The sequence below is a fragment of the Macrotis lagotis genome, chromosome 2 (genome assembly GCF_037893015.1).
Source record: "Macrotis lagotis isolate mMagLag1 chromosome 2, bilby.v1.9.chrom.fasta, whole genome shotgun sequence".
Taxonomy (NCBI): Eukaryota; Metazoa; Chordata; class Mammalia; order Peramelemorphia; family Peramelidae; genus Macrotis; species Macrotis lagotis.
This window is the reverse complement of record NC_133659.1, coordinates 298732568-298747633: the sequence shown is the minus strand read 5'-3', so window position 1 is coordinate 298747633 and position 15066 is coordinate 298732568. Positions and strand designations below refer to the sequence as shown.

General features: G+C 36.3%; 1 protein-coding gene across 3 annotated transcripts in view; it reads right to left on the bottom strand.

Annotated features, from left to right (window-relative positions):
- The window catches only part of TMTC2 (transmembrane O-mannosyltransferase targeting cadherins 2), a 525981-nt gene that overhangs the window by 101939 nt on the left and 408976 nt on the right, over nt 1-15066 (bottom strand). For all 3 annotated transcript variants that reach the window (XM_074226527.1, XM_074226526.1, XM_074226528.1), the window contains one exon: nt 3857-3971. In XM_074226527.1, the coding sequence (XP_074082628.1) occupies nt 3857-3971 (115 nt within the window). The remainder of the gene's footprint in view (nt 1-3856; nt 3972-15066) is intronic.

Genomic DNA, 15066 nt, shown 5'->3' with positions numbered 1-15066 from the left:
TTATAAAATTGAGAGAATTTTGGGAATCCAGAATCACTTCTATACCACTATGAAACAATGAGTTGATTTTTTTTTTTTAAAGAACAAATTACTAAGACCAACAAGGAATGGATAGGGCACTTAAGGATTTTTAAAGTGATTTTTTCATAGAAAGAGCATCACATTTAATCCTAATAACAACTGAGGAAGTAGGTAAGGCATATACTGTTTCCCCTACATTACAGAAGAAGAAATGGAGGCTTACTAAGGAAGTTTAAGTGTCCTGCACAAGGCTACATGACTAATAAAAAAGACGAGCAATTTGAACTCAGATCTCATCTCCTGATCCAGTGTACTTTGCACTCTCACTCTCTCTCTCTCTCTCTCTCTCTCTCTCTCTCTCTCTCTCTCTCCAACTTTGGAAGGAAACTGATAATCAACTAAATAATAGTAAAATACTTGAACTGAGAGGTCATAAGTCATAGTTAAAAGTTCAAATTGTTAGAGACAATTCTAAAGGACTTGTAATGGAAAATATCACCCACAGCCACTGAGGCTGAACTGCAGATCAAAGTATACTATTTTCAATTTTCAAAATTTGTTTTGTGCTTTTTTTGATTTTTGCCCTTTTTTAGGATTTTTTCCCCTTTTGTTCTGATTCTTCTTTCACAGCACGACTAATATGTTTAACATAGTTGTACAAGTAGAACATATATCAGATTACTCACTGTTAGGAGGAGGAGGGAAGGAAGGAAGGAGAAAAATGTGGAACTCAAAACCTTACAAAAAATGAAAGTTGAAAAGTACTTTTGTATGCAGTTGGAAAAGTAAACAAACAAACAACTAAATAAAGCACATGAGACCTGAAGTAAAAGGATTTGAGTTCAAATCTTAGCTATTCTATCTATCCTAAGTATGTATTAGATAACTCCCTTCTCAGATTTAGGCCTCAGTTTCCACATCTGTACAATGAATAGGTTGGAGGAAGTGATTGCTGAGGTCCCTTACATATTTAGTTTTTTTGTTTGCTTTTTTGGCAAGGCAAATGGGGTTACGTGGCTTGCCCAAGGCCACATAGCTAGGTAATTATTAAGTGTCTGAGGGTGGATTTGAATTCAGGTATTCCTGTCTCCAGGGCCAGTGCTCTATTCACTGCCCCACCCAGCTACCCCCCCCCCCAATATATTTAAACTCTCTGATTCTATGAATATTCCTACATCACTCACTTGCAGTGAAAAGCCTCCTCTTAATAATTACTGGGTTTTTAGTGACTCTGCTCTAAATGTAGGAAAGAGGCAGATTCAGACGCTATTCCATTAAGAGAATTTTAGACAAAAGTACCCATTGATATGGGTGTTTTAGTTTCAGTGCATTAACCAGAGACTGCCTTGTTCAGAAGATGACAATTATGATCTTGAATAAATTTTACTTTCTCATCAAATGTCTTAGTATCAATAGAGAGAGTTATCCTTTGCTAAAAGGAAATTCTTTTTTCATTAACAGAGTACCTATCCTTATCATTCAAATGAGGTACAGTATAAAATGGCAGTGTAGTTTAGTAGATAGAAGGCTGGTTTTCAAGCCAGGAAAACCTAATTTCCAGTCCTGCTTTTAGCACAGATTAGTTTTGTAGGGAAGAGGCAAATCACTTTATTTCTCAGTGTCTCCAGACAACATTTTAAAGCTATAAATGACAGTGCAAGTACTGTTTTGCCTTAGTAGAGGGAGATGGTTATTAGAAATTCTTTGTGCCAATAAAATCACCAGTCCAATCTTTAAAAAAAAAAATGGAATAGAAAGACATCATAGCCTAGTTCAGTGGGGTCAGGGATCTGAAGATGAGATAGATTTCAGGGTGTCTGTGAACTCAGATGGAAGAAAAAAATACATATTTATATGCACTTACACATATCATATAAACACATGCATACACATATCTATTCATATGCAAACATATATACCCAAATATTTTATATTAATACATGCATACATATAAATGTATGCACACACACATATCTTTATATCACTAAACATGGTTTCTTTTGCTATTCCAAAGATATAGGTTCTTCTAGAATGCCAAAGATACAAACACACACACACACAAAGACACAGAAAAATACATAAAGGATAAGGGCTAAGTCTTACATGGGCTAGTCATACTCATTAACTGTTGTCCTATGAATAAAAAAGTTTTCATTGCCTCCTGGAAACTCTCCAAGACTTAGGAAGGAGTTACCATTATGCACTGTTGGAGAATCATCCAATCCAAGCATTCACTCCATTGATGAAATGACAGACCCAGAGGAAAAAAAATACAAAACAAAAATGCCTGATGAGCCAGAAAAGAAGTCCCCTTAGGGCAATTAATCACTCTGATAATGAAGGCATGCAGGTACTAGCACTAATTTCATAAATATGCAGTCAACCAATGAAATCCTTACTGGTGTTTTCAAGTAGCATCTCTCTTGGGTGCATTGTTAAACAAGGATGGTATGAAAGTCACAGATTAACATAGAGTGAAGGAAGACATTCAGAAACTTCACAGTCTACTTGTTCTTAGTCAGTTTTTACATTTCCTTATCATATCATCATGTCTAAGAAAAGATAAGTCAAAAAAAAAGTCATTGGAGATACCATTCTAGCTTGTTAGAACTGTGGGGAAAAGCTACTGTTTTTATAAAAGTAGATTTCTTTTAAAATAGGTGGATATACACTAACTTTTGCCATCAACCTTTAAAGGTAATCTCCATAATTAAAAATTCATCTTTCAAAAGGAAATACAGCAAGTATTATGGGAATGCTGTCTTAAGGGTTGAGGAAAGAGCTTAATGGAATGGAAATATGAAGTATCTGTACTTTAAGAAGGGGAAAGAAAGGAGTACATTTTTGCAAACAAATGTCTTTCAAACAATAATAATTATTATCATTTATACAATATAACAATATTGCATTTTCTCTTCAAGTAACAGAAGAGTTTCATGGCTCTAAAGCAAAAAGGACCTCTGAGAAAACATATTTCATCCCATTTACTTTACAAAATGGAATAGATTGAGGCTTGAACTTGGAGTCAGGAAGTCTTTGGTTTGAGTCTTATCTTTGTTACTTATTAGCTGGGTAACTTTTTGTGAATTTCTCTGAACTTCAGTATGTTCATCTATAAAAAATGGGGGGGAGGATAATTAGTTGTTGTAATTTTAAGTTTAGGATGCTTCAGATGAGGAAACTGAGGCTTAGGGTGACTTGGCCATGATCACAACTGTGTCAGAGACAAGATCTGAAATGAGATTTTTTTTTTCACTTCAGAGTCATCCTCTGCACAACATGAATTAATTTTAAATTTCCTAAGAAAGTGTAATTTCACAATTAGAGTAAGCCTCCAAATTAAGAAGATTCAGGTTCAAGTCCTAACACATGCTGGACAAGTCACCTAACCTTTCCACGTTGTCAATCCTAAACCATGTTATGGTAACTTTCTGATCCTAAGTTGTTGACCTACACTGATAGAGGGAATTTCCATTCTCATGAGTTCCTTATCCATTTAAATCATAGGTCCAGGTCCTATCTCCCCCTAAGTTTCTGTAAAAGGACTGGCTTGCTCTTTTTATCTATTTATAATCAGAGTTGACATGCCTTTAGAATGCCTCAACTGCAAGTCAAAGATTGAAGTTTTGGAAAAAGATATGTGGTTTCAGTAGGAAGGCAAAGCACTGATGATGAGATTATTTTAAAAAAAAAGCTTGCATAGCTTGGGTGTTGATGATCAAAAAATGGAGAGCCACAAAACTTTCACCTGAGATCCAAGAAACAGCTCTCTCAAAGCCAGGTCTTTGGACATCAAAGGGTCACAATCAAACTTCAAAGGCCAAAGAAAACTTACCTGAGCATGTGGGCTGCATTGAAGACAACATCAAATTCGTGACTGTCTAACTCTGCTGCTTTCTGGGCCATCTCAGCTGCCTCCATAATCCGAGCTTCTTCTAGAAGGAATTGACCTTGAGAGGGAGAGAGAGAGAAAGATGGTGATCTACCCTAGAGAACCAAATTCAGAGCAGTAGTACAGCAGATGGAGTCAAGGAGATCTGAATTCGCCAACCTCAGATACTACCTAGCTGTATGACCCTGGGCAAGTCACTTTTCCTCCGTTTAGGGGGAAGATGGTTCACTAAATAGAGTGCTGAGTCTGGAGTCAGGAAAGACCTGATTTGAAATCTGGCCTCAGATATTCACTAGCTGTGTGACTTTTGGCAAGTCGACTTAATCCACCAGAGAAGGAAATGGCAAACCCCTTTACCAAGGGAACTCCATGAAGAGTACTGACATGCTTTGTCTCATGGGGTCATAAAGAGTCAGACATGACTGAGTAATTGGGCAAAGTACCAGAGCTATCTTTCTCCAAGGTGGCCTCCTTGTTTTTTATAGCATGGTACTGGCAAGACTATAAACTATCCATACAAATTGATGGTGCAATCAAAATGAATTGACTTTTACATTCATGATTGATGCAGAAATATATGTCATTCTACATTTGTTTTTTCTGAACTCCTAAGTCCTCCTAGAGCAATGCAATCCATAAAAACAAATCAAACTTATCTTCCTAAATGAAACACAACTATAAATGACGTTGACTTTATTTACTATTGGCCCCCTACCATGAGTATCTTCAGAAAGTTGCTACAGATCCATGCATAAGTGATTGAATGTCATAATAGACCCAAAGAGCTGGCCTCCAGCTCATGAAGATTAAGGTCCATGGTTACATCTCCGACATTTCTTGACTGTGAGGATCCTGGACAAGTCACTTAACATCTCAACACTCTAGGTCAACGGCGTTGAACTCAAATAGAAAAAGCTGTTCCACACAGAAAACTGTGCCTAAAGATCCCTACTGAATGTCTATTGCCTTAGAGAACCACATATTAAAATCATCTCCATTCTCTCATGTGTTTCTTTATTTTGGTAAATATTTCTCAGTTTCCTTTTGAAATTGTCCTGTTCCATCTTAGGACTATTTTTATACCTCTGCTGTAAGCAACTCTCTAAGACTAAGTTTTAGAGAAACTGATGATCTAGATGGGGGGTTTCTCATACAAAAGTTTTCTAGATAAAAGAGAAATAGTAGACCTAGTCTATCCCTATCCAGGTTATCTGTCAGACATTGTACTAAGAACTGGAGATACAAATAATAAAAAGACTAGGGGAAAGTAGACTTGAAAAAGGGAGCTCAGATCAGGTTAGGCCAGTCCAAAATATGCTAGATCTTATTTGATCTTGGAAGCCTAGGAAGTGAAGTTTGATGGGTGTTAGAATGGGTGTTTTTTTTTTAAATGCAACTACAGGTAAAGGTAATTTTCTACATTCACTTTTTTTTTCCACTTATTTATTTATTTATTCTTATTTTGTACAAATGTTTTTTTATACATTACTAAAATATTCTTGCTTAATAATAAACATAATAGCCCCTCCCCCCAAGAAAATATAGACCCACATAAACAATAAAGTAAAGGGGAGAGAAAAAAATTATAATAATAATAAATAATAATAATAATAATAATAATTGTTGGAGAATTGCCTCACTGGATCCCTCTGTGGGTTCTATCTCTCAAAAATGTAGAATCCTTAGTTTATAAGTTTTGCTCCAGAGCAACTAAAAGATGGTTCTCTCTTGTAGCCATCTTCGCTCTGCCCCTCTATATTCACTTTTGGTAAGATTTTGAATTCCACATTTTTCTCCCTCGAAATCTGTTCCCCACCTCCTCTTGAAGACAGCAAGTGATGTGATATAGATTATACAGGTACATGCCAAACATTTCTATATTAGTCATGTTATTAAAGAAAAATCTGACCAAAAGTGGGGAAAAAGCCTGATAAAGAAAAACAAATTTTAAAAAGTAAAAAATAGTATGTTTTGGTCACATTCCATAAGTTCCCATAAGATTCCAAAAGTTCTTTCTCTAGATGTGGTTGACATTTGCCCCCACAAGATTTTTGGAATTGTCTTTGGTCACTTTATTGTTGGGAAGAGATAAATCTACTATGGCTACATCATACAATGTTGTTGCTGTCTACAGTGTTCTCCTGGTTCTCTCATCATCAATTCATGTAAATCTGTAAAGATTTTTTGAATGAGAGATTATTAGGAAATAATGGGTACTATAGGTTTGAGAAGAAATATGTTGAAGGAGAAAGAACTTTAGATTTGGACTCAGAATTTCAATTCCAACTGTTCCTATTAGGGTTACAGTGCAATACCAAAGAAAGAGCATTCACTAGCTCCAACTTCAGGTGATCTGGTTTCAAATCCCTCTACATAATACATATTGTGTGACATTAGGTAAAATATTTAACTTATGTGCACCTTCTTTTCACCATTTTTAAAATGGAGAACCAAGTCTAGATGACCTCTGTAGACCCAACCATTTTTTGATATGCAATCCTATACATAACTGGATAATCTCTGGCAAGTCAATTGATCTATCTTCTGCTTCCTAATTTGTAAAATGAGTTTATGGGCTGAATAAAATGCTGTCCAATATCCCTCCAAGCTCTAAATTTAAGATCCTAAAAACTATAATAAACTCAGATGTATTTTATTCACTGACACTGAGATTAGATTAATTTTTCTGGACTTTGTCATTTAGATTTAGCTAGAATTCCATATTGAACTACATGAATTTTTAAAAATTATATCAGGGACATTAACTAAAAAAAAAGAAAGAAAGTAGATCAAACATAAACCCTCTATGAAGCACTTGCTTCTATTCATCATTAGTGAGAACTAACAGAAAGAGTATCAATTTCAAGCATTATCCACCATTCATATTACAATTATTTAGAAACCCAGATCACTGCCTAAAACACCAGATGCTCTCAGGATAACTCTTATATATTGCTTCAGTAATGATTTTCCTGTCAACAGTTGTCTTGCTTTAATTATTGAATGATATTTTAACCATACCCCCAAACATGTAAGTTATACCAGTATCATTAGGAGTTGGGAGAGGGAGAGTTGTTTTGTTCTGATTTTATTCTTTATTTTTGCATTTTTCCATTGATCAAGCTTTCATCACTACAGAAATTCAATTACCAATGCTCTTCACAAAATGATTCCTCCAAATTTGTCCCCTTACCCACCATCTTATTAGTTGAGTTTTTTTCATGTTTTGTTTTTGCAAGGCAGTGGGTTTAGTGACTTGCCCAAGGTCACAAGCTAGCTAATTATTAAGTGTCTGGGGTAGGATTTGAATTCAGGGGCTCCTGACTCTAGAGTCAATGCTCTATCCACTGTGCCACCTAGCTGCCTCTATTGGTTGAGTTTTTAAAATGAGAAAGAAGAGTGGAAATGCCTCTATTTAAAAGATTGATCTGAGTATTTTCAATTTAATTAGTGGGGGGGGGGTGAGAGGGCAGAAAAAAGATAAAAAGGACTTTCTCAAATTGGTCTACAACTTTTTTTTAGGCATCAACTAAAGGGCAACTAGCACTTAGGGACCCCCAGGCTATCCCTCCAGCAATCCTTACATCTAATATTTTAGAGATTAGAAACTTCATATACAGGAAAACAGTTGCATAGAAAGAATTGGAAATGACTACGGGGAAAAACACACACAGACACACACACACAAAAATTGTATACTTACATAGATCAACCACAAAGTTTTTAGTGGTAGAATTACAGAGAATATTGATAAAAATAAAAATAAGCAGAAAGTCCATTTATTATTTTTAAAAGTAGTCCTTAATCTCATTAACTTCAAGGACATCGAGATAAAACCTCTTTGATTGGTTGTTTTTCAGTTTTTTGGATTGGTTCTATTGTTTCAGTTGTATTTATTCCCCTTTGAGATTTTTTTTTTTTGGCAGAAATACTGGAGTGGTTTTCCATTTTCTTCTCCAGCTCATTTTATAGAGAAGGAAAAAGAGGCAGAGTTAAGTGACTTGCCCAGGGTCTCACAACTAGTAGGTATCTGAGTCTGGATTTCAACTCAAATATTTGTGATTCTAGGTCTGACCCCCTAGACACTGTGCCACTTAGCTTCCCTGTATTTCAGTTGATTATCTTTATTAAAAATCTTAGCACAGGGGGGCAGCTAGGTGGTGCAGTGGACAAAGCACCAGCCCTGGAGTCAGGAGTACCTGGGTTGGAATCCGATCTCAGACACTTAATAATTGCCTAGCTGTGTGGCCTTCGGCAAGCCACTTAACCCCACTGCCTTGCCAAAACCTAAAAATAAAAAAAAATCTTAGCACTGGAAGACTCCAAAAGGTAGAGAATATCTATCGTAAAATCTTCATTTTATAAAAGAGGAAAACACACTATAAATGATTTGCCCACAATAATACAGTTAATAAATGTTGAAAACAGAGTTGGAGTTAGTTTCTCTGATTTCAAATCAAGGGTCCTGTCTACTAACCCAGCCCTTTAAAATCATTTTTCAATGACACATTGTCAATATTTAGATCAATTAGTTGTAAAGTCAAGAAAGGAAGACTTGACAAAATAAAAAGAACATGTATTCAGGGTCAAGGGGCCTGAGCTAAAAGCCCAGCCTCCCTTCCTGCTAGATACAACAGTGGGGTTTGGAGCCTAGGAGATCTGAGTTCAAATCATCCTCTGACATTTACTAGCTGTGTAACCCTGACAAGTCACTGAACCTTTCTTTTCTGCCTCATTTTCCTCAACTATGAAATGGAGATAATAATTTCATCTAACACCCAGGGTTGTTGTGAGGAGAAAATGGCAGTTTATAAAGAGCTTTGCAAATCTTAGCTAAATGTGATCACTACTACGGTTGCTGATTGTGGCAGGTTGGATAAGTTTCAGTCCCTTAAATTTCTTCATTCTCCCAAATGAGGGAGCTAATTTAGGTGACCTCTAAGATCCTCTTCAGTTTCAAATTTATGATGCTATGACATTCCTTTCTTAATTTAAATACAAATGTCTTAACCTCTATAATTATTGGATGAGAGGGAGACAAAAAGAATATTAAAGACAAGATATGTATCCTGAAGCTATAAAAATTGTTTTATCAAATTAACAAATGATGCCATAATTCTTTCTTTCTTGTTCCAGCTCAACAGACCAATGTGAAGAAAATACTATTTTCTTGCAATGATTTCTAGTCTTTCATTTTTGTTTGTTTGTTTAGCAGGTTTTACAATTTGAATTGGAAGGGAAAATCAATTGCCATTCCACTATAGAGCTGCAGTACTTTTATTTATTTTGTAACAGCCCAATAAAACATATACTGGAAATATGTTTTTGTAGCATGGTGTCTGAGGACTCAAAAATATCATAAATATGGAAAGTGGTACTGGCTGTTCTCTTATCAAACTTATATGGCTTTGGGATTGGGTGACAAGATACAAAACTAAATTTAGCCTAGCCTTTGACGATTCCTGACAAGGCAGCTTGACCAGATGAGAGCTAGAAATTTCAATCAAATTTCATGACATCAAGTTGGCAGGAAAGGGAGCTGAATACATTCAAATCAATTGTCTAGACCAATCTTCTGTCTCCATATACATTTAAAGCACTACACTGGTTTATTTTACATATAGAGATTCCATCACAAAGACTCATTTCCTTCCCTGTCTTGAAACATTGTCCAATTCTGATTAGCAAGGTTGGTTATGTGCTTAGTTTCCCTGTATTGCTATTTATCTTTTTTTATGTATGGAGCAAGTTAAGTTGTGATAAAGCCTTTAATATCCAAGCTCTGACAATTATCTATTGTTGAATTAGCTATCAATGACCATTGGAGGACCACAGTTTTCTCATCTGTACAATAAGAGACTTGGGTAAGAGGACCTCAGACTTCCCTCCCAGTTCTAGATTTGGGATTCCATGTTGCTATTTAGAGACAGAATATAGACACAACACTGGGCCTGGAGTCTGAAAGATCTGAGTTCAAATTCAGCCTCAGACACTACTGGTTATGTGACCCTGGAAAAAATCACTTAATCATTGCTGTCAGTTTTTTTCAATTATAAAAAAGAGGATTATTATAGTATTTGAGTTGTTTGGAGGATCAAATGAGGTAAAATTTTTAAAAATGTTAAGTACAGTGCTTGTAATATATTAGGCAATTAAGAAATCCTTTTAATCTTCCTTTCTTCCTTTCTTCCTTTTTTCCTTTGCTTTCTTCCTTTCTTTTCCATTTTCCTTCCTTGTTTTCTTCCTTTCCATCTTTTCCTTCTTTGTCTTCTTTCCTGCATCCTTTCCATCCTTCCTTTAATCCTCCCTTTCTTCCTTCATTTTTTCTTTCCTTTCTTCTTCCATTTATTCTATCCTTCCCTTCCTTCCTTCCTCCCTCCCTCCTTCCTTCCCATTTATATATGCCTTGAATTCTCAACTAGACCATGAATCTTTATAAGGATAGGGCTATTTGATTCCAACTAGTATTCCCAGGACCTTGGCCAGTACCTTGTACATAGTGGGAACCCAAGCAATAACTTGTGAGGACAGTAGTATAGACCTGAATATAATTAAAGGTTATTGCAGGAATGGTTAATAGCTAATGCAAAATAATTAAAATTTTCTCCCTCCATGGCTGTTTAAATATAAAAATTATTTGATCCATATATTCTTTCATACAATAACAATGCATTCCCCAAATATTTATTTAGCTTCTTCAATTTAATTCAAGTATTGTGGTTGTGAGGCAAAGTTCATGGAGAAGAATGCTCCAGAAATGATGGAACAGTTAATGCAAAGTCAAGGAGAAAGAATCTGGAAGATATCACGTGAGTCTTTTTGACTGTAATGCAGAGGAAATTCATGCGAATGTAATCTAAAACTGTAGGTTGCAGCCAGGTGATAAAGGGCTTAAAATACCAGGGAACTTTGAATTTTATCCAAGAAGCAATAGGGGGTCACTGAAGTTTCTTGAGGAGGGGGAATGATGTGGCCAGACCTGTGACTTGGGAATATCTGTTTGGCAGTTAGGTGGAGATCTGATTTGCAGTGAGACCAATTAGGAAGCTATTTGCAACAGGTGAGACAAGAAGTGATTAAACCTAAACCAGAGTGGCTCTGTGAGTGGAGAAGACAGGATGAATGTGACGGATGCTAGGGACCCATAATCAACAGGATTTGGCACCTGGACCTAAGGGAGCCAGGAGTGATGAGGAGGGAAAGAGCTGAGGTTGTGAATGAGGTATTTGAGGTCAGAATAAGTACCAGCAACTGGGAAGGACCAGGGAAAGTTTCACAAGGAAGGTGCCACCTGAGGCCTTAGAGAAACAGAAGGATTCTGCCAGGCAATGATGAAAAGGGAATGCATTCCAGATATGAGGCATGTCTTATTCACAGAAGGAAAAAATGAAACATGGAATTTTATGAAGGGCCATTGATTGCACAGAAAAACAAATAACATGAAAGATAGGTTGGAGCCAAGTTGTGAAGCACAGTGAACTCCAGGTAAGCCAAGTTGTGTTATACAGAAGACACATTAAAAAACTACTCCAGAAAACATATCATCTTTTCTTCCTAAGCATAAATATGAACAAAGGGGGAAAATATTTTTAAACATGTTAGAATTGTTTTTAAATTAAAATTATTTTGACTGAAAAATCAATGAAATTGCTTCTACCCTAATCTTTAAAATGAAGATGTTTTTCACTTATACATAGCTGAAGGAACACATTCTTTCTTTGCCTTTGTCATCTGTGGTTTCCTTTGGGAAACCACAATAAACTTATGAGAAATAAATCTGATGTAAGTATAAATATTAACTCCATATCTTACTATCATTTCTTTAGTATAAATATCAAGATAGCCCCCCTTACTATAAATCTTATCTACCCATCAACCAACCCATCCTCCCATCCATCCATTTTTTGATACATTATCTCTTAATTATACACTCTATTTGGAGGTACTATGTTGCATTCTAGAGATTAAAAGACAAGTTAAAATTTTTGTGAACTCAAGAAATAATAAATTCAAGAAACCAATATTTTACTAGTATTATAGTCCCTCTCATTATTTTCAATAGTGGTCTTGTGGACAGAGTGCCAAATCTGGAGTCAGACTCTTCTTCCTGAGTTCAAATCTGACTTCAGACCCTTACTAACTGAATATAGCCATATAGATTAGGGGCTCTCAATGTGGAGTCTGGAGACTCTCAAGACCTTTCAAGGTTGTATCCAATGCTAAAACTATTTTTGTGATAATGCCAAAATGTTTTCATTTCTCATAAGGTAAATATTGAGAGAGATAACACACACATACACAAAAGCTCTTTTTAGTCTCAATAATTGAGAATATAAAGGGGTTCTGAGTCCAAAAAGTTTGAGAAACCTTGACCTAGAAAATGTCATTCCCTTAAGCCAAAGCCTTCTTTGACAATCTTATTCTTACTGATATAAGTTCAAATCAACCTCAAATCTGCAGTAGCTATATGACCTCGGGCAAATCATTTAACCTCTCTTAGGCTCAGTTTCCTTATCTGTAAAATAGAGATAATGTGATAATCAAATTTTAAAAATATAAAATGCTTTGCAAAGTTAAGATAGCTATATAAATGTTTGTAGTGGTTGTTTATTGTTATGTGAAATGAATTCAAGGCTCCACTTGGCTTTTCTTTTTCTTCCACATTCAAATTTGTCAATATTATTCCAAAAATATGTTGTACATGGCAGGACTCAATTTAGAAACAGCCAGTATAGTACAACAAAGATTCTTGTCTCTGCAGACAGAGAATATGGGTTCAAATCTCACTTTTCTTTCTTTTTTTTTTTGCAAGGAGTGGAGTTAAGTGACTTGCCCAAGGCCACACAGTTAGGTAATTATTAAGTGTCTGAGGCCAGATTTGAACTCAGGTACTCCTGACTCCAGGGCCGGTGATCTATCCACTGTGCCACCTAGCCACCCCCAGATCTCACTTTTCATCCTTACTTGTTATATAACCTCAGATAAGTCATCTAACTGGTCAGGGCCTCATTTTCCTCATCTTTCAAATGAATAGAATGGCTTAGATGGTTTCTGAGTTGCCTTCCAATTCTACATCTAGGAGTAGATGATTCTAGATGAACTTTTACCATGAAATAACCTTTCCTTCACCCTGATTATATCTAGGGGGCACAAGTTCTTTGCATATTATCTCCTCAATCAGAATGGGTGCTTTGAGGATCTTTCTTTATTTTGTTGCTGGTCAATTTGAACACATTTGAAGGTCTCTCGTGGCTTTTTTTTTTTGATACAATAGCTGTTCAGTCATTTTATGGTTGTTTCCAATTCTCTGTAACCCTATTTGGGATTTTTTTTGGCAAAGATACTGGAGTGGTTTGCTATTTTCTTCACCAGCTCATTTTACAGATGAGGAAACTGAGGCAAACCTGTTAATAAGTGTCTAATAAGACTAATAAGTATCTGAGGTCAAATTTGACTTCAGGATGATGTCTTCCTGACTTCAGACCCAGTATTTTATTCACTGTGCCACCTAGCTGCCTCTATCAGTTTGCATTATACAAATCTATATGTATGCTTAACGTAAGACTCATGTTACTATAAAAGCCAGTGACTTCAAGTAAAAAAGAAGGGGGAAGGGGTGGCTAGATGGTGTAGTGGATAAAGCACCGGCCTTGGAGTCAGGTGTACCTGGGTTCAAATCTGGTCTCAGACACTTAATAATTACCTAGCTGTGTGGCCTTGGGCAAGCCACTTAACCCCATTTGCCTTGCAAAAGCCTTAAAAAAAAAGAAGGGGGAAAAATGGGAAAGATAATAGAAAATTCTTCTGAGACACCAAGGATATTGTATTTAATAGGAAATTTAGAACACTTGCTGGAAGAACAAGCCAGGATGGAAGGATGGAGTTTCACCTACAGATTCTTCAGGGAAAGAGGAAGGAAGAAAAAGAAACTATATTTTTCAACAATGTCAACAATTCTCCTCCCTGGTAAAAGAAAGAAAAAGGTATGTTCCTTTGTAAAATGATTCCTATCAACAGTCTATAGCATTGCTTGGGCACACACACTCTAAATTGGATATTTCGGGAGCACCACAAAGATTGATGGGTCAGCAGTCTCATTTAAAATGAGACATCTACATGCGGAAGTTCAAGAAAAGTAAAGTCAGTCTTTTGCTTTGGGTACAAGCTTTGCTTTGAAAATTGTTCCCTATAAAATTGCTAGAAAAAACTGGAATTGATGGATTACTAAAGTTCTATTAAAAGAACTGAGGCTGTTCCACACAGAGAGCAGAGCAGGCTCAGAAGCAGGAACGTCTAGGTTCTTGCTCTGCCTTGGCCACATAATAGCCAACTCATACACACAGCCAAGGTCCTTTATCCCTTCTCCCCTCTCCCCCAAGATAATATACCAAAATTTCATCTGAACCAAGTTTTCCCACTAGGAGTTACACTAGTCTGGTCAAAACACCCCATATAACAAAAATGCTATGAAGAAAGTGAATAGAAAAATTAAATGATCTTAAAAAGTTATATGATTCTTTTTCAAATCAGACCTTTGATTTCATCAGATAGGCACCTGTCTCAGTGTGGAGACTCTTTTCACAGACACATATAGACAACTCATCTATAGCTTATAGCCTTGAGAAGTTAAGTAGCTTGCCCATGGTCACCCAGGGAGGTGGAGAAGCAAGTGAAAGAGGAGAAGATTATGGGTGATCTTGGAAGGAGTAAGGGAAGGAAAAGGATGGGAGGGAGAACAGGAGGAAGGGATGGGGAAAAAGAGGGAAAAAGAGATGGGGGGGAAGAGCAAGGAGGTAGAGGAGAAAGGACTAAAATAAGGTTAAAGAAGAGGTATGTGTGTGTGTGGGGATAAAACAGGGAGGGCAAGAGAAGGAGGAAAAGACTCCCAAATCAACATAAAGTATTCTGACAATATTAACCTTAATGAAAAGTAGCTTTCAGACTCGTTTAAAGGGAAATCAAAGTGCCATCCATTTATTATCACTAACAATATTTAAATTGGTCATATGTATTAGCATCAAAGCGGTGCCCTTTAGGAGGGAAGGAGGAAGGTGAGGAGGAAAGAAACTTCTCTCTAAATTGTTCAGCGTCTGGGTTATGGGTCATTGTCACCAAACTGCCCTTCAGAAGTTTTAGGCCACTAGGCACTCCTT